Source organism: Ursus arctos, unplaced genomic scaffold, assembly GCF_023065955.2.
Source record: "Ursus arctos isolate Adak ecotype North America unplaced genomic scaffold, UrsArc2.0 scaffold_12, whole genome shotgun sequence".
Taxonomy (NCBI): domain Eukaryota; kingdom Metazoa; phylum Chordata; class Mammalia; order Carnivora; family Ursidae; genus Ursus; species Ursus arctos.
Genome location: NW_026622786.1, coordinates 23,486,102 through 23,514,018, shown reverse-complemented (window position 1 = coordinate 23,514,018; position 27,917 = coordinate 23,486,102). Strand labels below are relative to the sequence as shown.

General features: G+C 37.3%; 1 protein-coding gene across 4 annotated transcripts in view; it reads left to right on the top strand.

The window, feature by feature from the left end:
• AGL (amylo-alpha-1, 6-glucosidase, 4-alpha-glucanotransferase) overlaps window positions 1-17,914 on the top strand; it is a 78,662-nt gene extending 60,748 nt beyond the window's left edge. For all 4 annotated transcript variants that reach the window (XM_026497548.4, XM_044383619.3, XM_044383617.3 and 1 more), the window contains exons 28-34: window positions 2,303-2,438; window positions 3,370-3,482; window positions 4,313-4,524; window positions 5,727-5,824; window positions 7,760-7,847; window positions 7,959-8,092; window positions 15,420-17,914. In XM_026497548.4, coding sequence (XP_026353333.1) covers window positions 2,303-2,438; window positions 3,370-3,482; window positions 4,313-4,524; window positions 5,727-5,824; window positions 7,760-7,847; window positions 7,959-8,092; window positions 15,420-15,537 — 899 coding nt within the window. In that variant the 3' untranslated portion in view covers window positions 15,538-17,914. The remainder of the gene's footprint in view (window positions 1-2,302; window positions 2,439-3,369; window positions 3,483-4,312; window positions 4,525-5,726; window positions 5,825-7,759; window positions 7,848-7,958; window positions 8,093-15,419) is intronic.
• The last annotated feature ends 10,003 nt before the right edge of the window (window positions 17,915-27,917 follow it).

Genomic DNA, 27,917 nt, shown 5'->3' with positions numbered 1-27,917 from the left:
CATTGTCTGTGCGCAGATTTCCTCATCTTATAAGGATGCCAGTTGAATTGGATTAGAGCCCAGGCTAATGACCTTATTTTAGTGTGATTAACTTTTTAAATTACTATCTCCAAATAAGGTCACATTCTGATGTACTGGGGTTAGGACTTCAGCATATGAATTTGGGTGTTTACACAATTCATTCTATAACAAACAGTAACAGAGTTTTGAGAGGTATTCAGATACTACTGATGGTATTGTAAATTGACTCATTTTTCTTGGAAAGCAACTTGGAGAGAGAGAGAGAGAGATCCAAATATGTTTTATGAGATATAAAATATTTGTGTTTTCATTCATGAATTTATTCCACTCCTGCGATTCTAGTCCATGAAATAATCTAAAACACACACAAAAGTCATATTACATGATATTGATCATAGCATTGCTGACAATCACATAAAAGAATGAAATAATCCTTAACATCTAACAGGAAATGTTTACATTGACTTGAATGAAAAATTCTATAATTCCTACAAATCATAATTTTTATAATTTGTATAATATTAGTATAATGTCAGTATTAAGGACTATAAAATATTAAGGACTTATGGGTGTTGAATTTAACACATGAAAAATAGTTGGATATGAAATATTTATGAAAATATTACTATTATGTGAAAAGACTAGAAAGGAATACATAATGTAGTAGTTTTGTTAGGATTGTGGACTCTTTTTTTTTTTAAACACTATTGTTTTTAATGTAAAATGATAATCTTTTTCAGTGATCTATTTCAGATATTTCAGATAACTCACTAACTCGTTGGCAAATTTTGATGTAGACTGGAGAACTTAAATTCTAGGATGCCTGGGTGGCTCAGTTAGTTAAGCATCTGCCTTCAGCTCAGGTCATGATCCTGGGGTCCTGGGATTGAGCCCTGCATCGGGCTTCCTGCTCAGCAGTTAGCCTGCTTCTCCCTGTCTTTCTTGCTCGTACTCTCTCTCTCTCAAATAAATAAATAAAATCTTAAAAAAAGAACTTAGGAGCGCCTGCGTGGCACAGCGGTTAAGCGTCTGCCTTCAGCTCAGGGCGTGATCCCGGCATTATGGGATCGAGCCCCACATCAGGCTCCTCTGCTATGAGCCTGCTTCTTCCTCTCCCACTCCCCCTGCTTGTGTTCCCTCTCTCGCTGGCTGTCTCTATCTCTGTCAAATAAATAAATAAAATCTTTAAAAAAAAAAAAAAAAGAACTTAAATTCCTTCTTACATGTTCTAAATTATATTTTAAATAATTGACCTCATTTAGTTAATTTAGTGTTTGTAGTGGTAACATTCAAATTGTATACGTGATTGAACTGGTTAGAATCACTGATACTTTTTTTATCCTTCACTTAGAAAACTAAATAGAAATAGATTTTATATTTAAAAGAACATTTTTTGTGATATCTCTGAATAATTATAGTTTTTAGATTTAATTGTGAAACATTTCAGTAAGAGAAAATACTAATATAAATTACACCTTTAAGCCTAGAAGTAAAATTAGACAGGTATTAACATTTAGTGATATTTTCTTCAGATCTTTCTTGTTTTGTAAAGAAATAAGCCATTACAGATGTATTTAAAGCTCATCTCTCTCTCTCTCTTCCCTCCCTCTCTAGAATTAATGATTATGCTATAATCAGGGTTTTTTTCCATATATGTTTTTGTATTTTATGAGTTTGTGTTCGAGTATGTGTAAATTACATATGATTTGTATTATGTAGTATATATTCAGTATATTATATAGTATGTAGTTAGTATATACTATAATATATACTTATAACTTATTGTTTTAAATTTTATCAAGTATTACCATATTAGACATAGTCATATAGACATACACAGTTGTATAGATTAGTATTATCTATATTTTAAACTTTTAAGGAAAGGTATCTTATTATGCATATCCTCTTGCAGCTTGTTTGCTCCATCACTTTGTTTTGGGGTTTTATCCATTATGATGCCTTGTAAATCCAGTTCATTAATTTTAAATGGTATAGCGAGTTTTCCACTGTATGAATAAACCACAGTGTTTATTCACTCCTCTGCTCAGCAGTTATTTATTTTCTTGCTAGTACAAACAGTGTCGTGTTGACTGTCCTTGTACATATCTTCACATGCACGTAGGTAAGGATTTCTCTAAAGTATCTAGAAATGAACATTACTATGTGGTAGAATATGCACATCTTCAACTTCTAAGGTATTACCACATTGCTCTCCAGAGTAGTTGTCCTAGTTTATTATCTCCCTTTCCGGTTTGATAAATGTTTTCTTTTGCTTTTTTAGGTTTTAATATAACCGCAGGGGTTGACGAAGAAACAGGATTTGTTTATGGAGGAAATCGCTTAAATTGTGGCACATGGATGGATAAAATGGGAGAAAGTGACAGAGCTAGAAACAGAGGAATCCCAGCCACTCCGAGGTAGTGTTTCTCTGTATGGTGCTTATATAATAATACCCTTTGTAAAACCACATACTTGTGGAGTCTTTTATTCCATTGACCATGAAGTCTTCATATGAAATCAGTCAAAATCTGGGGTACCTGGGTGGTTCAGTCGGTTAAGCGTCCAGCTCTTGGTTTCGGCTCAGGTTATGATCTCATGGGTCATGAGATCGAGCCCTGCACGGGGCCCCTATCCTGGGCCCTGTGCTCTGTGACGAGTCTGCTTGAAATTCTGTCTCTCCCCCACCACCAACCGTCTCACACACGAGTGTGTGCTCTCTCTCTCTCTCTCTCAAATAATCTTTTTAAAAAAATCAGTCAGTCAGTCAAAATCTCCCTTCCTCCCTCCTACTTCCTCTTCCGCTCAGTCCTTCCTCTCCCACAATATACACATATACAACTCTCTTGTTACAAGTCATCAAGTAAAGCTGCCTGTTCTTTTCTGGAAGTTCTCATGGGATGATTCTCTACAAGCATCTCAAAGTAAAGTTTTATGATTCATTATCCCTGTTGTTAAGATCTTTCTTAACCTGAATGCTTTCACTGTAAACATTTCATTGTGCCCATCTTTTATAAATATAGAAAATACCCAATTGTTCTTTATGAAATACTTTTAATTTCTGAACCTTTGTTCCCCTCCATTTTTTTTGTCTTTTATCCCATCATATCGTTTTATGGTTTCAAATGCTTAATACTGGGTCTTAAGTCTACAGTGCCTGGGTGGCTCAGTTAGTTAAGCATTTGACTCTTGATATCAGCTCAGGTCTTAATCTCAGGATCATGAATTCAAGCTCTGTGTTGGGCTCCATGCTGGGTATAGAGCCTACTTAAAAAAAATAAAAAATAAATTAACCTTTAAGTAATGCTTAAATGACTCCAAGTCACAGAATAAAATTTATTTTAACTTTAGAGATGGGTCTGCTGTGGAAATTGTGGGTCTGAGTAAATCTGCTGTCCGTTGGTTGCTGGAATTATCCAAAAAAAGAATTTTCCCTTATCATGAAGTCACAGTAAAAAAACATGGTAAGCTGTTCATTTTATTTAAAAAGAAACTTTGAATATACTGTCTATACTCTTAATCTACGTAATCATCATTTGACTCGATGAACTAATATTAGAAAACCCTGAAGATTAAGAAGAAAGGAAAAACATTAATCGTACTAGTATAAAATTGTAACAAACCTGGTTGCTAACCATATTTTTGCAGCAACTTTAAACTTTGAACTGAGATATGAAAAATATCATAGTTATTACCTTATTGTGCTTTTCTTTGTCCTTAATGTGACTGTGAGCAAGTTGCATTTTTATAAACACTCAAGGAAATCTTTACATCTCTTTTTCTAGAACTGTGCTATCCAATAGAAATATAATTTGAGCCACATACATGATTTTAAATTTTCTAGTACTCACATTAAAAAAAGTAGAAAGAAATAGGTGAGATTAATTATAATAATATATTTTCTTAACTCTATATATGCTAAATGTTATTTCAACATGTAATCAGCATGAAATTATTCATGAGCTGCTTTACATTCTTCTGTGGGAGGAGTATTTTCTTTGAAATCCAGTATATATTTTGCACTTCTGGCACTTCTCAATTCAGACTAGCCTCATTTCAAGTGCTCAATACACGTAACTTGATCAAACAATTAAGAGTGATCATTTGCTGGAGTCTAATCCGTTCTGGTAACACAATGAAAGATAATTTTTAATTTCAGGCTAGTGTCCTTCAGAAGACCCCAACACTTTCAAGAAGTGGATAGTTTATTACCTAAGTATTAATCTTCGACTGTAACTAAATATATGGATTTCTTTGAATGCTTAAAACTGCCAAGTCTTTTATCATGTTTCAGGAAAGGTTGTGACAGTCTCATATGATGAGTGGAACAGAAAAATACAAGACAACTTCGAAAAGCTATTTCATGTGTCAGAAGACCCTTCAGATTCTAATGAAAAGCATCCTAATCTGGTTCACAAACGTGGCATATACAAAGATAGTTATGGAGCTTCAAGCCCTTGGTGTGACTATCAGCTCAGGCCTAATTTTAACATAGCAATGGTTGTAGTAAGTGAATTGTTACTTTCAAATTTCAAAAATGTTGTGATGGATTGTATTTAGTTCTTTATTCCCACTTGTTTTCAAATTCATTTACTTGCCAAAAAGTATATTATTTACTAGTTAGTTTGATATAGTCTTTCTAAATTAATAAAGCATTATGCATACCACCCTTAACCTACAACATTTGGTATCAAAAACCAGAAAATAATAGGTGACAACTAATGAAGTGCTTCCCAACGTTTTTCATATGATAGCGCACACAGAAAATGATATTTGTACAGCACACTGGGCTAAATGGATTAGGTTGGTTGTGCCAGATCCAACTGCTTCAGTTAGCCCCGAGCCTGCCCCACTGCCTTGAAAGCTGAAGGCATTGGTATTTCGGCACACATGTGCTATAACCTCAGCGTACTAGTTAGAAAGATCTAGACTGGTGAACTAGTGTGAGTAGCTTCAACTCATTGTTTCCTTTGTTGTATTGCTGTAATGCATTCTATCTAGCCAAGAATGCTAGACTCCCTTTATTTTATCTCTGCTTAGTCTAAAAATAAACTATAAGCACAGTAAAATAGAGAAGGTATGTGCCTGCTTAGCTGTTTCTACCTTGTCAAAAAGAGTACTAAACATGGCACTATAAATTGTAGTAGAATAAAAATCCAAAGGTACATAAAGTTAGCTTCTGTTCAGTATGCATTTGATTTCATTTAACCATTAAAATTAATGCAGATTCTTAGCCACCAGTGCTTTCTCTCCTTCTCCATATCACAATTTACTCATGCTGTTAGAGTGCAAGTCATTCATTCTGTATTTCACTATGACCCCAAAGCAAAAAATGATTACCAGATACACTTAAAGGAAGCTATTATAAATCTTCTGAAAAATAAATTAGATGGGTTTAAGTGTGCTCTCCCTTCATTGTAGCTGTGGCAACTTCCTTTTGGAGCTCGTATGCTTTCTTAAAATGACACAAGGAAATAATCGCCTCCAGCAGCTTTCCTAACTTCTAAGGCCAAGAACAGTGCTTCCAAGTCAGCCCCATAGCATTAGATCTGGTTAGGCATCAGCACTCAGAACAAATTCTGACCCATACTGTATTTTTAAACAGTTTTCATTTCCAAGTTTATAAACAGTTTATGTTCCACTGTGGGTGAAAACTAATTCTTTCGTGATCTTCAAAAGTTTGACTATTCGTTTTTGACATTCATTAGGCCCCTGAGCTCTTTACTGCAGAAAAAGCATGGAAAGCTCTGGAGATTGCAGAAAAAAAATTACTTGGTCCCCTTGGCATGAAAACTTTGGATCCAGAGTAAGTTAGAGTATAAGTATTAAGAATATTGTTCATATGGTATTTAATCTATAATTATATTTAATCTTGGCATGAAAACTTTTGACCCAGAGTAAGTTGGAGTTTAAGTATTAAGAATGTTGTTGATAGGGGCGCCTGGGTGGCACAGCGGTTAAGCGTCTGCCTTCGGCTCAGGGCGTGATCCCGGTGTTATGGGATCGAGCCCCACATCAGGCTCTTCCTCTATGAGCCTGCTTCTTTCTCTCCCACTCCCCCTGCTTGTGTTCCCTCTCTCGCTGGCTGTCTCTCTGTCGAATAAATAAATAAAATCTTAAAAAAAAAAAAAAAAAGAATGTTGTTGATATTATATTGCATCAGCCATAATTTTTTGCTTGTCAGTAAACTCTCTAAAACTGCTAATATTAGAATGTTCAAACTGAGTTTTTAAAAATACCAGCTGTATCTTCATTAAATATCAGCGTTCATAATGCTTGTCCTATATTTAATAATCAATAAGAGTTTTAGGTTATAAAACGAACGTGTTATGAATATTTCCTAATGCCTATTTTTTTCTGATTGTAAAAGTAAATACATAATTATTATGGACATTGGAAGTATAGACGTATTGTCTCCTCAGAGACAGTCTTTATTTTCCAAGTTGTTAACTCCTAGTAGTTCCCTCCATATTTCTAAATACTATGTGTGTGCAGCTGTTTCTTGGGTTTTTTTAATATTAGAGATTATTTGGTTACTTCTTGTGATGACAGATGAAGATGTAACTCTCTCCTCACCTTACCATGAACCGTTTCCATCCTTTCTATATAATTACCCCGCTGTTTTTATTTTATGATTATGTGTTTATGGCATTTTATGTTTCTTTTCTTTTCTAACTTTTGTTTTTTCTTGAATTTCTAACGACCTTCCTGTTTGTCTTCTGCTGTTTTCCTTTAAAGCTTGACACCCAACATTAATTTGCTTTCTATATCAATATATGACAGAGCCCCTTTTCTGTATAGTATCCTCAGCTTTGTAGAATTTTCCTAATTTACTATGTACTCATTTCAGTCTTGAGATGCAGACTTTTTGTGTGTATACTTATCTCCATTCTGAGGTGTTCTCCACATTTTCAGGGGTGTTAGAAACCTCTGGTCAAAACTAAAACCCACAGTCAAGGCTTACTCATGTGGCAAGTTCTGTCTCTCACTAAAAGAAAAAAAAGAAAAGTAATAATTTAATTAAACTGAGTATAGATAACTGTCTTGTATTATCCGTCGCAATAAGCTTGTAATACTTTGTTTAGTTTATAAGTGTGTATAAATTTTCTATATCTATTTGGTTGCTATTTGTAATGTGATAAATACCAATTTTAATTAATTTTAAAATAACTTCATGGAGAAGTTTAAAAAACAACCTTTCTAATATATAATTAAGAAAATTTTATCTTTAATGGTTACTAATTCAAATTATTTTGTGTATATCTTAGTCATCATCAGTGCATTAGAAGCTTAGTGAAATAGTTGACTTTAACCAATATTTAGTGTCAGACTAACTCCTTGAAGGCAATATACCTGAATACTTTTTTTTTTTTTTTTTTTTTTTTAGCCAGCAACTATTTGTTAATCATTCCCTAACACACTGTTAAAGTATTCTGGAGGTGCCTGGCTGGCTCAGTCAGTAGAGCATGTGACTCTTGATCTCAGGGTCATGAGTTCAAGCCCCACATTGGGCATAGAGCATACTTACTGATTAGCTAATTAATTTTTAAGATGGGTTGTAAAAAAAAAAAGTATTCTGAACCCAGTATATGCTAATTTAAGGTTAGGTAGATGATGAGCTTATTCTATAGATTTGAAGGACAAAATAATTTTATGATTTCTCTTACTTTTGCTATTGAAAAATCTAATGCTTTATATAATATCTGATCTTTTTCTAACCTAAATTTCAATCATTTTGCAGTGATATGGTTTACTGTGGAATTTATGACAATGCCTTAGACAATGACAACTACAATCTTGCTAAAGGTTTCAATTATCACCAAGGACCTGTAAGAATTTCATTTCTCTTTTCAGAGTTTTCAGTTGAAGTTATTTTTCAAATAACTTTATAGGTATTCACAGCTTTTTCTTCCCTTTACTTTTAAATCATCTTTTTTTAGGAGTGGCTGTGGCCCGTTGGGTATTTTCTTCGTGCGAAATTATATTTTTCCAAATTGATGGGTCCAGAGGCTAATGCCAAGACTGTGTTTTTGGTTAAAAACATTCTTTCCCGACACTACGTTCATCTTGAGAGGTAAGTCGTCAGGGAGCATGTAATTTCCATAACTAGTGTTTAGTCAGTTTATTAGCTATCGTGTAAATAACAGCTCCTTAAAATTCATTTCAGTATACTCTAGGTATCCCAATGAAATTTGAAAGCTTTATTCCTATTTAACATGACGAGTTCAATGATATAATTTTCACCTTCCTTTAATTATTTTAGGTTGTTATTTATTTTATTTTATTTATTTTTTTTTTAAAGATTTTATTTTAATTTGAAGACTCGATATTGCATGATTTATACATGTGGAATAGTCTGTTTTTTAAATACAGTGGATATTTTGGGGTATGGCTAAAACAGAATAAATATAAAAACTAAAAGTACTCAGCCCAGGCCTTTTGAGTTAACTGATTTAAAAATATATGTGGTTACCAGAGGGGAGGTGGGGGTAAGGATGGGTGAAATAGATGAAAAGGATTAGAGATACACTTACCTTAATAAGCACTGAGTAATGTACAGAATTGCTGGATCATTATATTATATAACTGAAACTAATATACTGTATGTTAATTTTTTAAATTTAGAATAATTTAAAAATAAATTAAATTAAAAATAAAGATATATCAATAAATAATTTTCAGAAATGCTTTATTATAATTAAAATATCAGGGTTGGTCTTTTGACTATTATTTCAAACCCATTTGTCACCTCCTTTGTCGTAATTATTAGAGATAGTGTCAGAGTTACGTGTCTTTATAAGATGATATAAATATAGTCAAAAGCTATCCTAATTTCCCAAATCCTAGATTAAACCTAAATATAGGCATGCCTTGGAGATAGTGTGGGTTCAGTTCCAGACCACCTCAATAAAGCAAAAATCACAATAAAGTGAGTCAAATAAATTTTTTGGTTTCCCAGTGCATGTCAAAATTACACTTACACCATACTGTAGTCTATTTAATATGCAGGAGCATTATGTCTAAAAAAAAAACAATGTATATACTTAATTAAGAAGTATTTTATTGCTAAAAAGTGCTATCATCTGAGCTTTCAGCAAGTCATAATCACTGACCACAGATCACCATAACAAATATAATAATAATGAAGTTTGAAATATTGTGAGAAATACCAAAATGTTATGTAGACACAAAGTGAGCAAATGCTGTTGGAAAAATGGTGCCTGTAACAGACTTGCTTGATGCTGGGTTGCCACAAACCTTCAATTTGTAAAACACGCGGTGTCTGCGAAGTGCAGTAAAGCAAAGCACAATAAAACAAGGTGTGCCTGTATGTGTACAGCTTATTGCTCAGAATAATTATGCATAAGCAGCATAAATTTTATCTCCTTTATTATATGAACATGAAGGGCTTCCATCTTTCACCATGAATATTGGGGTTTTTTTCAAAATTTGTTTTTATTCACTTGAGTGTAGTCACAGAAAACCCAGCCCTGCCATAGTTCTTGGACCTCATCTAGAAATTGAGTCTGATTATGTATGATGTGAACATTCTTATATTCTATCCTTTATTGCCCCACAGTATTTATCGTTGTCTGCATTTATTTTCTTTCTTTTGTCCATGAGAAATAAAAACATCTTGCACTGCGGGGATCACTCTTCTACTTTACCCGTGATCCCGTCCCTCCTACCTGTTCCTCAACCTTGCTCTACTGATTATCCTTTCTTGGTATTCCATTTGATTCTTCCTTCTTAAATTAGAAAGAAATTTGTCAGCCCGTCCTAAAATAAAGTCCATTCATACTGTTCCTACCTCTAGCTCTGTCCTATCATTCTGTTTTCTTCTCAGCACACTTCCTATAGGAGTAGCCTCATTCCTTTTACTTTCTGACCACCTTGGTCATTACCACCCACAGTCTGGCTTTTGTTTTGACCTCACCACTCTGGTGAAGCCACTCAACAAGATCCTTTCTTTCTTTCTTTTTTTTTTTTTTTAAGATTTTATTTCTTTATTTTAGGCAGGGGAGGGACAGAGGGGGAGGGAGAGGGACAAGCAGACTCCACACTGAGCACAGAGCTCGAGGTGGGGTTCAGTCTCACAACCCTGAGGTCTTGACCTGAGCCAAAACCAAGAGTCAGACGCTTACCCGACTGAGCCACCGAGGTGCCCCTTCAATAAGATCCTTTCTTGTTCCCAGATCCATGACTTCCTTTCAGTTCTTTTCTCTGATCTGCTTATAGTACTTGACATTGTTGCTTTCTTCTTTTCATAAAAAAACTTTATGCCATCCACAGTATTAGGTTTCCCTTATTTACCTCACACTAGTAACAATTATAATAATAGGAAGTAATATTTATTGAGTATTTAGTGTGTTCCAGGCATTGTTCTAAATGCATTTATATGACATTACTCATTTAATCCAAAAAAAAACAAAAAATTCAAAAATAGTTATATAAAATAACTATTATCATTATGATTATCCTATTATTGTTACAATTCACTTCTTCACTCTCTAGGTATGTCACCGTGGGCAGGTTACTTGACTTCTCTGGGCCTGATTCCTCATCTGTATAATGGATGTACTGGGATTGTTTTGAGGATTAGTATGTTAGTACATGTCATGTGGACAAGATACTAACTCCGCTATGAGCTATCATTAGTTATCTCCATTTTATAAATGAAGCTAAGAAAGTTAAGTAATTTCTACAAAGTCAAATGGCAAGTAATCTGCTGGACCTGTTACTGAACTCCAAGCAGCCTGCTTCACAGGCTATGCTCTTAATTACTACACTATTGTCTCAATTTACTGTTTATCTGGCTTTTCTTCCTGGCACCTAACTGTGTTCACTGTCCAAAAATCTGTCCTTAATCTTCTTTTTTTTTAAAACCTACATTTTTCTCCTGTATATTTCATCTATCTCATGTCTTCATTCTCTAGCAAATTTTGAATTCTCTCATAAGCTCCACTGTTCCTTTTCAACTACCTGATACACTTCTTACCTTGAATGTCTTCCTGCCATCACTCATCTTCTCCCACATACATGATTTTCTTCCCACTGCTGTGACAGTATTACCATTATGCATGCTCTGCAAGCTCGAACATCCCAGGTACTTTTTAATTTTACCTCATTACTTCTCCAGAACATCCAGGTAGTTGTCGGGACTTGATTCTGCTGTATCCTGCCTTCTAACAGCCCTTCTTCTTTGCACTTGCCCCCTGCCTGACTTGTAACTCAGAACCTTCTCTCTGAACTAGGAAGTAGCCCCCATACTTCCAGTCTCCTCTCTCTCCATCTTGTCATATTACCTCAAACGAGATTAATTTGGTTGAAATATAACTCTCACAATTTTAGTCTTATGTTTAAAAACCTTCAGTAATTCCCCATTGCCTACAAAATTAAAACCAAATTCCTTACTGTCCACAGTTTTTTCTCAAACTACCTTTCCTTTTTTATTTCTTACCATTTCCTAATAGCTATTTTTGATAGCACAGTAGCTTCAGGTGTGAGCTTTGGGTCCAGATTGGATTTCAGATTTTGTTCTTGTGACTTACGCATGACTTTGAGTAAATTCCTTAACCTCTCTGAAATAAATTTCTTCCTCTATATTATGGTAATATCTCATTATTTGCTGTCAAGATTAAATGAAAAGATATTTCAAAAATACTTGTCCAGTTTGAGAAATGGTTTTATCTAAAGTGAATTATTACTCTTCTAATTATCTATTATGGAATCTAGCAATGTCAACATTCTCATTCTTGATAAGTTGTATTTTCTCTCTTTTTTTTTCCTAATCTGCCTGGCCAGAAAGTTTATCCATTTTATTGCTCTTTTTGAAGAACCAGTTTTAGGCTTTACTGATTTTTTCTATTGTTTTCCTGTTTTTTTGTTTTATTGATTTCTATCCTGCTCTTTATTATTCTCTTCTACTTACTTTAGGTTTAATTTGTGTTTGTCTAATTTAAGGTAGAAGTTGAGGTCATTGACTACAAGACTTTTCTTCTTATTTAATAAGGGGCTTAGTGCTATAAATTTCCCATTAAATACTAAATCAGCAGTATCCCACAAATTCTGGTTTGTTGTGTTTTTATTTTCATTCAGTTGAAAATACTTTCTGCTTTCCCCTTTGATTCTTCTTTGACCCATGGGTTATTTAGAAAGGTATTATTTCGCTTTCAAATATTGAGGAATTTTCCAGAGATGTTTCTGTTACTGGTTTCAAAGTTAATTCCATTGTAGTCAAGTTGGTTGATAGTAGTTCCATTCCTCCCTTCCAGGCTTTTGTGCTATTATTGTCATCTATTTTGCTTTGCATATGTTACAGTTCCCCCACAACATTGTTATTACTTTTTGTTTATGCCATCAGTTTTTTTTAAGATATTTAAATAATACAGAGAAAGTCTTATACAACTACTCACATAGTTGCCATTTCCAGTGTTCATCTGTTTGTGAGTATCTGTTTCCACCTGGTATCACTTTCTTTTGCCTAAGCAATTCCTCTATCATGTCTTACAGGCAAGCCTGCTCGTGATAAATTCTTTAAGCTCTTATATTGTCAGAAAAGTCTTTATTTTGCCTTTATTTTTGAAAGATATTTTTGTTGTGCATAGAAGTAAAGGTTGACAAGTTTTTTCTTTCAGTGCATTGAAGTTTTACATTGTTTTGACAGGAAATCTGCTATCATCCTTATATCTAATCTGCCACTATTTCCATTAAGTATATTTTTCATTTTATACATTGTAGTTTTCATCTCTTGAAGTTTGATTTCAGTATTTTTTATATCTTCCATGTCTCTGCTGAATATTTTGAACATATGGATTACAGTTACAGTAACTCTTCTAATGTCTTTGTCTGCTAATTGGTATCTGGGTTGGTTTCACTTATGATTATTCCCTTCTTATGGGTTGTATTATCCTACTCTTTACCTGCTAGTGTTTTATTGGATGCCAGGTATGATTTTTACCTAGCTTGGTATTGGATTTTTTTGTAGCTCTATTTGTTCTTGAACTTTGTTTTGAAACGCAGTTATTTGGAAACAGTTTGATCCTTTCAGGTTTTAATTTGAAGCTTTTTCTTTAAGATTTTTAAAGTTTGTTTATTTAACAGAGAGAGAGAGAGCACACAAGGATGGGCAGCAACAGAGGGAAAGGAGGAAGCCACTCTCCACTGAGCAGGGAGCCCGATGCAGGGCCCAATCCCAGGACCCTGGGATCGTGACCTGAGCCAAAGGCAGACACTTAACCGACTGAGTCACCCAGGCACCCCTGATTTTAAGCTTTGTTGGGCCTGGCCAGAGCAGCATTTGTTTAGGGCAAATTATTCTCCACTAATGAGTCATGGCCCATCTGAGTTCTCTATCCCATATCCCTAAAATTATGAAGTTTTCAAACCTGGCTTGTGAAAATAAACAGTGTTTCTGACCCTATGTAAACGTCAGGTACTATTTTAATTCTTTCAGGTGGTTCTTTCCCCATCCTTCATTAGTTTCCTCTTGTGTACTGACTGATCAGTAGGTGAATACTTGAGTGGGACCCTCTGCATATCTCCAGAGTTCCCTCCTGTTTAGTACTCTGTCCTGAAAATTCTAGCTGCCTTGTTCTTGCTGGACTGTCAGTTCCATTTCTTCAACTCAAGGAGTCTGACAGGCTCTACCTGTATTGCCTTCTATTCCAAATCCTGGAAACTCCCTCCATCCTGTAAGGTATGGTAGTCATAGGTCTTCCTTCATTTTTTCCTCATTTCTTAGGAATCACTGTTCTTTGTTGCGTAACACCCAGTATCTTGAAGATTATTGCTTCATATTCCTTGTCCAGGACTTTGTTTCAGGCAGGAGGGAAATACTGTCTGTGCTATTCCATGTTTGTCAGAAGTGTAAGACCTTTGCTTTTTGGCCCAATAAAGTGTTTTAAGCTCATCTTTTACTTTCCCTGCCCCAACCTAGGTGGGCAATTCTCTATCCCCGGTTTGTTTACTTGCTTATTTGTTTGTTTTTTGTTTGTGAAGAATGTTATTTAAAAGCCCAGATCCAGGGGCACTTGGCTGGCTCGGTCAATAGAGCATGTGACTCTTGATCTTGGGGTTGTGAGTCTAAGCCCCACACTGGGTGTAGAGATTACTTTAAAAAAATAAATTATTTAAAAATAAATAATTGTATACATGCATGCATACATTAAAAAAATAATAAAAGCCCAGAGCTAAATACTTGGTGTATTCATTGCTTTGGGAGAATTATTGTGCCTTCCAGTAGATAGAGCTAGGAATTATACATATACATAGATAACGAGACAGATCTATATCTCTGTGTATTTATCTATCTCTATATATTGAAAACCTACATTCACACCAGTTCCACTCAGTGTTTAATTTTTTTCTCCTCTTTCATATTTGTAATTCCCTTTTCCAACAGTGAGTAAGCTACTCCCCATACTCTGCTCTCACTACCAAATGGACACGGCTCACCCTTTTCTGGCTGTTGGTATGACCTCTTCACCCTTCTTGGGCCTCACAACCCCACACCAGGCCACACTTATGTGTGGATGCCCTCCTTGCACCACTTGGGTTCTAGGACACCCCCACCCTTGGTGTGAACTCTCTTCATACCCCTCAGGCTGTATCATCCCGCCCTGTGCTATCCCTGCTACCCTTCTTTCCTCTCCTCCCCAACTCTGGTCACCGACCTTCTCTGTCCCATCTAATGACTGGAGGAATGAATTTTTCAGAAAGGAAGGGAAAGATTTCTTTCTACCAGTAAGGATATGCTCCATGTTCTAGTTCCATATATAATTATGAGCAGCATATCACTGGTTCTGTAAGTTTGTTTTGTCTCTTAACTTCAGTACTATATTAGTTTGCTAGAGCTGCCATAACTAAGCATTACAAACTGAGTACTTTAAATATTTTCTTATTGTCTCACAGTTCTAGAGGCCAGAAATGTGAAATCAAGGTGTTGGCAGGGCCATGCTCCCTTTGAAGATGCTAGGGAAGGATCTCTCCCAGCTCTCTCTCCTAGTTTTTGTTTTTTTTTTTTTAAGATTTTATTTATTTATGTGAGAGAGAGACCGCAAGCACGAGCTGGGGAGGGGTAGGAGAGAGGGAGAAGCAGACTCCTTGCCAAGCAGGGAACCCAATGCGGAGTTCAATCCCAGGACCCCAGGATCATGACCTGAGCTGAAGGCAGACACTTAACCAACTGAGCCACCCAGACACCCCTCAAAGAATAATTTCAATCTAAATTCTTTATACATAGATCATTAGGCTATCCTGTTTTATTTTGTAGCAAATGACTATATATGATTGTTTTTCTAAACTAGAAGGAAAAAGCGCCAAGTGTGTTGCCTATTATGTTAATCCAAACAAGATATGTGTTATATTATGTCTCATAAAATGTCTTTTCTTTTTTTAAGATCCCCTTGGAAAGGACTTCCTGAACTGACCAATGAGAATGGCCAATACTGTCCTTTCAGCTGTGAAACACAAGCCTGGTCAATCGCTACTATTCTTGAAACACTCTATGACTTATAGTTGATTCATGGATATGTATTAAGTATGCAGTCACTTACATTATGGAATGCAAGGTCAAAATATAATGTAAATGTTTTATATGCACAGGCTTGAGTCATTTTAAAAATCTCATTCATAGGATCTTGATGCCCAATTAGGTAAGACTTTAAAAGCATTGCTCTTTCTTTTGTTTTTTCTAATGTACAGAGGTAGCTTTTGATTTGAATCAGAAAGGAAAACTATCATAACCAAAAGGATGATTTCCTTTTGAATTCAGAAAGTATTCTTGAAATGCCTAGAAATAAATAAAGAGTTTGAAATCCAGAGTATGAAAAAAAAATCATGTAATCCACTGTACATAAGTGAAAATGAAATATGAGAATGTAATAATGAAAGAAATGGGAAAGTATTTTTAAATCATGGTATTATAGTTTCTTTAGTAATAATACATACTGAATATGCTATAGTTAAGTAATGTTCTCACCTTTTACTGTGTTATTCCTAGTACCTTCCACACTGCATTCGATAAATATTAACAAATATTGAATCGTGGAAGTGTCTATCTACAATGTTATGTTCAGAAATGGAGCACAGATGTTTCTTGTGTGCTTTTATTTCACTAATATATTAATGTTTTTTAATATAATGAATGCCATAATTTGCTTATGTTAATGATTCATACATAGATGTATGAGAAAACACAAGCATTTAAGAATTTATTTCCTAAAACAGTTTTGTAAAATTAATCTTGAGTTCCTGTTTCCTACTGTGAGATGGTTTACATTCTCAAAATGCACACTGCTGGTCATATTTTTGAGAACTTTGAAGAAAAACATGCTAAATTAATTTTCTAAAACTTGATTATTTTTAGTTTGTGTGTAAAAGCATATTGATGGGTCATAGTAGATGCTAGTTTCCTATTAACTAAAACCTACATTGACAAGCTTAATATCAGAATAATCAATATAAAAAAATATATGAATTTAGTAGTTATCTTGAACTCAGTAGAATCATTTAAAAAGTTTTTCATGACCCTAATTCTGAAATGTCATAAAAGGAAAAAGGTTTTTAACATTTACATGAGTTAGTGTTTTTGAATAATACTTATTCTTTAGATGGAATTTTTTTTATCGTTTTACTGTTTTTGTCTTAAGAAAACACTTAAATAAGATCATCATACTATTTTAATATTATTCAGTGATATATTTATAGTTAATAAAATAATGGTACAGTAACACTTTTCTCAGATAAAGGTCACATACCCAACCATCTTAAGTATGAATAAGAAATAAAAATAAGAAAAGCAAGTAAACTAAAACTTCTGGGTAGCAAAAATATATGAATATTTTAAGATGTCAAATTCCCACACTCAAAAGCTCTTGCAACTTAATGTGTTCTGCACACCCTTCTTCACAGCTGACCCTACTCTAGAAATAGTTTTAACTAGCTTACTTTTTTGGTTTCCCAACCAAAAGCAGATTAAATCCTACAAATTTAAGGACAGTTATGATAGTCATCTGATCACTATCTATAAACACATTGGTCTCCACATGTCCCTTCCTTCTTCATTGCTCAATGTATAAATTTCTCTAACCTTTGTAGTTACAGGGAATGACCTTCCTTGAGAGAGTGCACCATTAGTCATCAAAGGTTTTTGCAGTTATGTTGCTGTACCTTAACTTATTATATTAAAGGTGGTAAGAAAAATAACTGAAAACCAGTGTATTTAATGAAATCAAGTAATAGATGATAGTTAAATGGGATGGATGGATGGATAGGTAGGTAGGTAGGTAGGTAGGTAGGTAGATAACAAGTTGGGAATTTCTAAAACATAACCATATTGGGTTTTAGGGCAATTACCCACCTCAGTAATTTTTAAGAATATCGTGTTGTACTAAAAAATTAAGTGGTTGATATTCCAATAAGGAATATTAAGGAAAGAACATTGTGATTATCTGCATGGTCTATTTTTAAAGTTTAAGAAGGCATGTTAGACATTATTTCATCAAAGGTAGTTAAAATAACAGTTTTAGACTTTAGAGGGATAAATGGCATTTGACTGAAGAACATTTAAATAGGATGCTTCATTCCTGAGTGATGTTGGATGAGGTGCCATTATATTTCGTTTTGATGATGGTTCTGTGCCTGGCTCTTCACTAATCCAGATCAATCTTACTCTTTAACATGAGAAGTAAGTTTGCCAGTATATCCAGTATGCTGTGATAATTTAATAAGTTTCAAAGATAGTTGAGGAAACATGAGACCTGTCATCGTATCTGTGGACATTATAACCTAGTGAATTGTAATCCATTTCCAAATGTCTTCAACTGCTATATCTGGTAAGAAAATGTCATTTTTATGTCTGTGTGCCAAGAAAATAAAAATCTTTTCTAAAGGACCATATTTAATTTCATTTCATTATTTACCAATTAACTAATCTGTTGACCCCTATCATCTATTCAGGGCTTGCTTATTTGGGGTATTTATTTTTTTGCGGGATGTGAGAGGGCCAAAAGAAGAGGAAGAATTTTAGGCTGTTTGGTAATTTATTTAATAACCATGTTGAAATTAGGAGCAAAATAAACTTTTGATATATAATTAGATCTGTTTGCAAGTATACACTCCCCTGGTATTTCTTGAAACCTTTTCCTCTACCACAAATGTTTTATTTACCTTTCATCAACTTGCTAAAGGCAAATACTACAGGCCAGAAGAGATACAAGGCAGATGTATGCCTCCTAAAAGTGGCCATAAAGATTGTTTCACATGGTTTTTTAATTTTTTTAAGATTTTTTTAAATTTATTCATTTGAGAGAGAGAGCACAAACAGGGAAAGGCAGAAGCAATCTCCTGGCTCTGCTGGGAGTCTGACATGGGCCTGGATCCCAGCACCTGGGATCATGACCTAAGCTGAAGGCAGATGCTTAACCATCTGAGCCACCTAGGTGCCTCTCACATGTTTTGTTTTGTTTTTTTAAAGAAGATTTATTTATTTATTTGAGAGAGAGTGAGCAGGGGGAGGGGCAAAGGGAGAGGTAGAGAGAATCTCAAGGAGACTCCCTGCTGAGCATGGAACCCAAAGGGGAGCTCGATCCCAGGACCGTGAGATGATGACCTGATCTGGATGCTTAACTGACTGAGCCACCCAGGCGCCCCATTCCACTTTTTTTTTTAATTATAATATAGAATAAAGTAACATCAAATGAACAAAGTTGATCCATTTAGTCTTTGCCTTTAGTGTTCGTTCATTTTTACTAAAGATCATTATCTTTATCTTCAGATAAAAAGTAATAACCTGGAAATCCAAACTTCTATCAGTTTTTATGAGTGAATTTGTCAAATTTGACAAACTTATTTACAGAGATCCTCAATGTGCCAAAATAATAAACTCAAGCAAGTTGTTTAGTTTGTTTGTTTTTTCCATTTGTATAAGCCTTGAATTATTGATACTGATACTGTATCATTTTGGCTACAATTTTTCCTTAATATTTGCCTTGTTATTTTGGTTAGAGGTTTTTTTGTTTAACTTACAAGCGCTTTTAATTTTTCTTTCAAATTTAATTTTTTTCTAATCAAATCTCGTTTATCCTTGTGAACTCTTCTATCTCTTCAAAATTTAATCAACATCATTCAATAATTTAATAAATTTTTTCTTCTGATTTAATATTTGTGTTTTATAGCAGTATCCAGCAATGCGGTGAGACATTATTTCGGTTTTTTCCAAACTGTTATATTCCAAACTCATGAATTGAATATGACTTACAGTAATTCCTTTTTTCAATTATTTAATTTCTGGGATATACTATTGAAGTTATTTGTGTCTGTTTATTCATTTAACTATTTAACTATTATAATATTTTGTTTTAATATTTTTAGAGCTATTTCTTACCAAACTCCTACTCTCCTTCTTTGGAATCCTGTTTTATAATACCATCCTTTGTTCTTTTTAAGTACTTTTACATATCCAAAAAGTATTCTCTTACTGTTTTTACTACAGTTATACTCACACTGTAAGTTAATGTGATAAGAACTGCCATTAACTGTATTTAATCTCATCTAAGAACATAGGCTGTCTCCATTTATTCAAAAAAAATTTTAGCTTGCTGAAATTCTTCCTAATTCTTATCTTTTTGGTTGATATTATATATGTAATCCATTTTGGTTCAACTTAATAGCCAATTAGTTGGAATAAAAAATTCAGACTTAATAAGCATTTTTGAGCCCCTACCATGTAATAGTCAATTTTATACTAAATGTATTATATCCATTTTATAAATGAGAACATTGCTGAAGTGTCTTGCCCTAAGTCACACAACATACAAATTACAGAACCAAGACTCAACTCCTGGTCTTCTTACTACAAATCGTCTCTCAAAGATCCTCAGAACTGCAGTTTTCTGTCCTTGTCCTCACATTTCTTGCCGTCATCCATCCATAAGTCAAGCATGGCTATTATCAGTTGCCATTTGATTACAGAAAGCATTAGATCTTGTTCTGCTTGGGTCTAAACATAATCCCATATCACCTGGTCAAAATGCTGTGTCTGCAGCCATCTGCCCTAGTAAGATAACTAACTGATCTATTCTTGGCTACATATTCAGACCCCAAGTACCAAGCATGGGTTAGGTTACACAACGTGAATACATTTACAAATATAAGCGTCCTATCAAGGTGAGGCAGAAGAAAGTCAGAGACAATAAAGGATAAGAATGATTAAGAGAGGAGCACCTGGGTTGGTTGGTTAAGTGTCTGCCTTCTGCTTGGGTCATGATCCCAGCCAGGGTCCTGGGATCAAGCCCCACGTGGAGCTTCCTCGGGGAGCCTGCTTCTCCTTCTCCTTCTGCCCCTCCTCCTGCTTGTGCTCTCTCTCGCTCACTCTCTCTCTCTCATGAATAAATAAAATCTTTAAAAAAAAAAAAAAGTTAAGAGATGGCCAACTGTTGTTGGGATGCCTGGGTGGCTCAGTCTGTTAAGCACCTGCCTTTGGCTCAGGTCATGATCCCAGGGTCCTGGGATCGAGCCCCACCTCGGGCTCCCTGCTCAGCAGGGAGCCTGCTTCTCCCTCTCCCTCTCCCTCTGCCCCATCCCCTACTTGTGCACACTTGCTCTCTCTCCCTGTCAAATAAATAAAATCTTTAAAAAAAATTTTTTTTTTTAATTAAAAAAAAGAGCTGGCCAACCGTCGAAGTTGCTACAGGAGAATTTTGGTAAGAAGTTAAGATTCAAGCCCAGGCACGGAGAATACCAAAGGAAGCAAGTTTTATCTATGGAAGTTCACTAGCAGATACTGGCACTTCATTCTGCAAATGTTTACTGGTAACCTTTGTTGTAACTGATACATTTTGAAAGTGCAAAACTAAGCACGGAGTCTTCTTAGACGCCTTATAATCATACATAAAAAAACGATTTATCTTGACTACTACATCACATTTGATAGACCACAAAGCCTCACTTTTACCTGACTAGGTTCTCATCTATTCCCCTCTTTCTGTCTGCACTCTTGTCCTTAGACTAATATAATAATGATTTCTTAGTTGGTCACAACTTACTTCATCCCTCATAGAACTGTGAGGAAAAACTCTCTTGAACACTGATTCTAACCCATCACTGCTCAGAGGACATTTGGGATCCTCTATAATCTGGCCCATTCTCTCTCCAGTCTGGGTACGACGACACTTCACTCTTTCCAAAGCTGATTACTTGCCTCTCTGAGCCTTTGTTTCTTCAACTGTAAAAACAAGAAGGATGGTAATACCTACACTGCGGGGCAGTAAACATTCATGAAGGTGACCCATAGTATATGAGGATTAAGTTTGATGGCATGTGACGGAACCCAAGTCACAGTGGTCTAAGTGAGACTGAGGTGCAGAGGTGTGCACTCCAAGGCTGATACACAGGTTCCATAGTCAACACAGGAAACAAAGAAGCAACTAATGGACAAAGAATATTGTTACCACCTCCCAGGTACAATTTTTAATGTGAGATCATTATCTCCCAGATGTGAGCAGAGGTGTACAATAATCTATTCACTTATATTTTTTTGGTGGTTCTTTTATAAGATTTTATTTATTTATTTATTTATTTATTTATTTATTTATGAAAGAGAGAGCACAAACAGGGGGAGCAGCAGGCAGAGGGAGAAGCAGGCTCCCCACTGAGCAAAGATCATGACCTGAGCTGAAGGCAGACGCTGAGACACACAGGTGCCCCCCCTTTTTTTTATATTTTATTTTTTTTTATTTTTGCCAGATTCTTAAAGTTATGTTTAACTTAAAAAGTGGGGCTTCTGCGAGCCATTCTGCAAATTCACTGAAGAGGAATGTACACCATGCAGGAGTGGCCCGTCCGTGCTGCGGACTGCTGAGGGCGGCTCTGGAGGCTGGGCAAGTTCCGGCGAGCGCCACCAGAGGGCAGTGTGTGCTCAGCTCCGAGCCCGACTCACCCGGACAGCGCTGTGAAGCCGGAGCAGTTCCCTCCAGGTGGAGGAACCACCCCTTTTACCCTAACCGCGGACCTTTGCCCGCCGAAATCAAGGTATATATCCTTTCCTTGAAGTCCATAATAAATCTAACTTTACAGCAAGTTTAATATAAATTATGAGATATGGACTTTTTTCCTCTTATAAATGAAACTTCGCTTTCCTTTTGGATCAATAGTGAGCGTAATTATGTCTGCTCTGCCTTGTCACTCTTTTTATCAGCCTTTCCAAATACTCCCAGTCACAGTTTCCTATTGCGATTGGTGACATTACCCTGGAAAGGAGTTAACTGGTTCTATAGGAAATGCGATGACTTTTTAACAAATCACTCAGTGCCAATTATTATAAAATCTTCACGTTTACATTCATGATGTCATGGTAATTTCTCCAATTGTGTCGTCTCTTTATCAGTAAATTCATTAGTGCATCTTTATAGAAAAGAAATCCCTTCTTGTGATAACCATTTCTCAATATATATGTATAGCAAATCATCACACTGTTCACCTTAAGCTTACACAATGTTGTATGTCAATTATATCAGAATAAAGCTAGGGGAAAAAATGAAACCAAGGCCCCAAACCCAAAATTAAATACAAATTATTTTACCGATAGATAGGTTGAAGTTTTAATTCATGAGAAAATTGAAGAGTTGTTTTTTTTTTCAACCAGTAAAGAGATTTTAATTTCATTTTAGTAATAGTGTGGGAGAAACAAGAAACACCTTTGCGGAAAGCCTCTTTGGATAACAGAGCCTACTACAGTATTAAGAGGTAAGGTATTTCGACATAGCCAATTTGGGTCAGGAAGATCAGATTCCCACTGCCCTCAAATTATTTCCTATAATTAGGGGTGGATAGGAAATTGAGTAGAGACGTGGGAGACATTTCCTCATTGCAAAGTATTTGAAGTTGAAGAGGTTGAAAGGCAAGCTCTGTTTTCTCCACACTATAAAATGTCTCAGCATCTTGATGACTCTCTTAAGTTGAATCTTTTCCCTGTAGTTCACGAGGAAACTCAGTCATGTCCTATTTTGTTCTCAGCATATTTTGGGTGAAGCCTCTCCTACTAAACTCAGAGACTCTCAGGGCGCAAGTGTCTGTAATTTTTTTTTAATATGAGACATGACCAAACTTAAAATATGACAGTTTATTATTAAGAAGAGAGATCCATAACCTTGGTCCTTTCTTTCCTGGAAGCATTCTTAAAACTGGCATTTTAAACCTTTGCAAACAAGTTGTAAAGGGAGAATTAGGACACCATTCATTTCTGTTTGTTATCAGAAGAAAAGAAAAAGATCCTGTATGTGTTTGAAGGGGTTTTGTTGGTTTGTTTTCTCCTCAAAATGATCACAAATTCCTCTTTCTAGTCCTGGTTTCCAGTCAAAGTTAGTGTTTTTGAATAATGAAAGTGAAGAAACTTCAGGTCTCGCATTGCTTTCATATTCATGACCCAGAGACTCATATGTAAAAGAAAACAATTGTGAATATAGCTTGGCTTATCCAGAGAATTCTCTCCTCCTCTTTTCTTCTGAATTGGGGATCTCGGGTCATTATGATTCAAAATCCAGAGAGTGGAAAAAAAGAGAAGCTCTAGAGGTTAAGCTGGTCTACACAATAAAGAGCTGGAGAAAATTGGGACAGGAAAGAAATAGGAGAGTCGATGAAAAGGGTGATGTGGGGTCCAGTGCCCACCTACCCTGCAGCTGGTCCCTGCTTAGGTGACTATTTCTGTCCTCTCTCAGTTGAGTCTTGCTCTGAAGGATGATCCCTCAGGTCAAGTATACAGAAATCTCTTCCTGAAGTAAAATGAAATTCACAAGTCACGTTCAAACTCAGGTTTAACCCTGACTTCTAGCAAGCGCTGCTACAAAAAATGCTGGCAATTCAGTTTATCTTCCTTCAAAACACCTCTTACGCTCTCCAGTGGAGATATGAACTTTACCAAGGAGCAATCAACTAAAGAGAGGAGACTTCGAGGAATGTTTATGGTCACAAAATAATTCAGAAAGCAGAAAGTTTGGCACACACAAATAGAGAGCCGAGAGTTCAAATGAAGGAAGGATGGTAATCATCTTCCCAGTTCACCAGGAGCTGGAAGAAAAAATAAATCCTGGAAAACAGGAACCAGGATACGGTTCAAGATGGTAGACAACATTTGCACCTTGGCCTTCCTCCTCTCCACAGACCAGGGCTACTCAGAAGGCACCACAAAGCAGTGTAGGGAAACGAACTGTGTATTACAGGTCTACAGAGAAAGAAATACAGAGATTGAGTACAGGCACTTAGAAAATTTTATAGCAGTCTGGAATTGCCTTGGAGAGGAAAATTACCCAAGAGCAGGCCCAGGCCAGGAGGCCTCAGAAGATGGAGAGCTACTAACAATAAGCTAGAGGTAACCAGGAGCCCCGGCTGGGAGCAAAAGATAACCAGCCCTTTCAGCTTCCAAACAAGCTTCGTACTACAAGCTGTTCCTGCCTAAAGCAGCCTCCCCGCCCCCCGCCCCCCCCCCCCCCCCCCCGCAAAACCCACCTACCAGCAGTCAGCACAGCCCTCCAAACCTGGCCTGTTGCGCTCCCCTATAAAAACTCTGTAACCCCACTACCCTGGCCCCAGAATTTCCAACAGGAGCTCATCTGGGTCCGCCAGCATAAAATAAACCCAAGTTCTCCTACTTCTCTGAGTGTTACTTGGTCTCCCACCAGTCTGATTTTTACTTTTCCGCAACAGCCTGATCAGGTTGATTTTTTTTTTTAAGATTTTATTTATGTATTTATTTGAGAGAGAGAGGGAACACTCACTCAAGGAGGGAAAGGGACAAGCAGGCTCCCCACTGAGTGTGGAGCCCAACACAGGGCTTGATCTCCCAACCCTGAGATCCTGACCTGAGCTGAAACCAAGAGTTGGACACTTAACCAACTGAGCCACCCAACTTTTTATTTTATTTTACCAAAAGCATCAGTCCAAAATGATTTTGGGGGAAAAGGATTGTCCTTCACTGGGATCATTTGAGAAGCTCTGCCCTAGTCTCCACTAAGAGGAGGTTCAAAAGTATCAGGGCTTACCTAAAGTGACAGTGGCTCTCCGCCTTCAGGGTCTTAGGAGCTTCCCAGGAACAAACTCTTCCTAAAAGTGGAGGATCTGGTTTAATGAACTTGACTCAGTAAGAATTGAGAAGAACCTTTGCCATTAGAGGGGAGCAGCATTTTGAGAACTTTTCAGTGTTGTCAATCGACTCAATTTCCATTTTTCTCCATGGGTATGTAAGTCTGAGTCCTAGAGAGAGACAAGGCTGCGAGAAATGATTTGTCCTAAATGTCTTCACCCTCACAAGCAGCACTGACTGGAGACTCCCTCTAAATACAGATAAAACAAGGGAGGAAGAGGCAGCGCATTCCTCGCTGCAGACCTGTTCGCTCAGTTTGTGCCCAGTACCTGCCCCCTTTCAGTAGGGGGTGGAGAGGGCGCCTGGCTGGCTCAGTCCTACCTGCCCCGTTTCAATAGGGGGTGGAGAGGGCACCTGGCTGGCTCAGTCCATAGAGCAGGAGACTCTTGATCTCGGGTCCACGAGTCTGAGCCCCACGTGGGCACAGAGCTTACTTTTAAAGATAAACAAATTAAGTAATTAAAAATTCAAAATAAATAAGAGGTGGAGGGCCTGGAGCTCCTGATTGGGTTTCTACCGCTGGCAGGTGGTAGCAGCACTGGGAGAGGGTGTGATGTTTGTACAGCAGCCACAGCCACCCTTCGAGGTGAACCTACAATTGAGAGCATGAGCAGGAAGGAGATCACGTAACAGCCATTGCAGCAATCAGTGAAGTGACCTTGTTCATGAGAAATGGATGCCAGCAAAATCAAGGGTGAGCCTATGTGTGTGCAGGGGGAGGGTGCAGGCACACACATGTGTGCGAGGTGTGTAGCTGTCTGCAGAGCTTGCAGTCGCAAGGCGGTGCAAAACCCCTAAAAATCTGAGCTGTCCCTCTTAAGACAGGGAGTGCGTGGGGGGAAGAGAAACTCCATAAAGGGGACTGAGAAGGAGCAAAGGAATCATCAGAGAAATAGGAAAAGACAAGAGACTGGTGTCGTGGAAACCAGGAGAATATAGATAAAGTAACACTTAGCAAAGAGGGAGAGGAAGTGTCTGTGGCTTGTCTTTAAGCAAGCTGGTGAAGAGCCAGAACAGATGGAAATTCAGGCTGACCTCTCGGAGGAGGTGGGAGCTCTGTGCCTCACCCAGTGGAATGTAGAGCTGGCCTGGCACCGGGGCTCACCTGTGGAGGCCTCCTTTAAGATGACTTGTGTCTGGGGGCACCTGGGCAGCTCAGGCGGTTGAGCGTCCAACTCTTGATTTCAAGCTGAGGTCTTGATCTCAGAGTGTTGAGTTTGAGCCCCACATTGGGCTCCACGCTGGGCATGGAAACTGGGGGGGGGGGGAGATGACTTGTTCCTACAGGCAGTGGGGCAGTGCCTAACGGGTGCCCCTCTCAGTCTCCAGCCCCTGCCCACTGAACTTTTTTTTTTAAGATTTTATTTATTTACTTGTCAGATTCTGAGACAGAGAGAGTACAAGCAGGGGGAGCAGCAGACTCCCGCTGAGCACCCGGGGATCATGACCTGAGCTGACCGCAGATGCCTAACTGACTGAGCCACTCAGGCGTGCCTGCCCACTGAACTTTTATCGGGAATTCTAGCCCGGCTCTGTGCTATAGAACTCTCAGCAGGGATGGAAATACCCCAGACTGTGCTAGCCAGTGAGAGCCACTAGCTACATGTGGCCGTTGAGCCCTCGTAACGTGGCTAGGATGACTAAGGAAAGTGGATTTCCTATTTGATTTAAGGTTAATTCAAAGAGCAGCAGATGAGTGGTGGCTCATACTGGCTGTGCAGGTTTAGACTGATAGTCTCCTGCATCCATCGCACCTTGTTCCCCTTGTATGCCCACACTGAGCTGCCTGGAGGCTCAGAAAGGAGGGGGTCTCGGCAGAAGAGTGACAGGTGTAGAGGAGAAAGGCCAGTGGACGCCAGAGCCCAGAACCTGCCTGCTTCAGGCTGCGTCGGCCCCGGCTCGGCAGCACAAATTCCATGGTGTGGGTTTCCAATGGCCCGTCGGGCTGAATGACCTCTGTCAAGGCTGAATGACCTCTGAATGACCTCTGACTCAGCGGGCAGCTTCTGGGCCCCTGCTTGAGACCAACCCTGACCCCAACAAAAGGAAAAAAAAGAGAGAGAGAGAGATCAAATGTGATAAGCATCTACTGAATTTAATAAAATTGAGGTCACTGGTGACCTGGCTGAGAACAATTTTGATCATATGTTTGGTTAAAAGTCCCACTATAGTATCTGAGTGGTAAACAAGAAACAAGGAAGTAGAGTCCATAGTCTCTCATGCTTCCCTCCCCCCTCTAATTACCCCCCCTTTCTTTATCCCTTTCTTCTCCTAGCGATCTTCCTAGTTCTTATGTTCCATAGATGAGAGAAACCATATGATAATTGTCTTTCTCTGCTTGACTTATTTCACTTAGCATTATCTCCTCCAGTGCCGTCCATGTTGCAGCAAATGTTGAGAAATCGTTCTTTTTGATAGCTGAATAATAAACTGAGGGCTTCGGAGGGGAGGGGGGTGGGGGAATGGGATAGACCGGTGATGGGTAGTAAGGAGGGCACGTATTGCATGATGCACTGAGTGTTATAGGCAACTAATGAATCATCAAACTTTACATCAAAAACCAGGGATGTACTGTATGGTGACTAACATAATATAATAAAAAAATATTAAAAAAAAAAGAAACAAGGAAGTAGAAACATTAAGTATAGATTACTATTCTTTCAAACAGTTGATAGCTAAGTGAAGAAGAGATCAGGGGCACCTGGGTTAAGCCGAAGACAGATGCTTAACTGACGGAGCCACCCAGGCGCCCCTGCCTTAG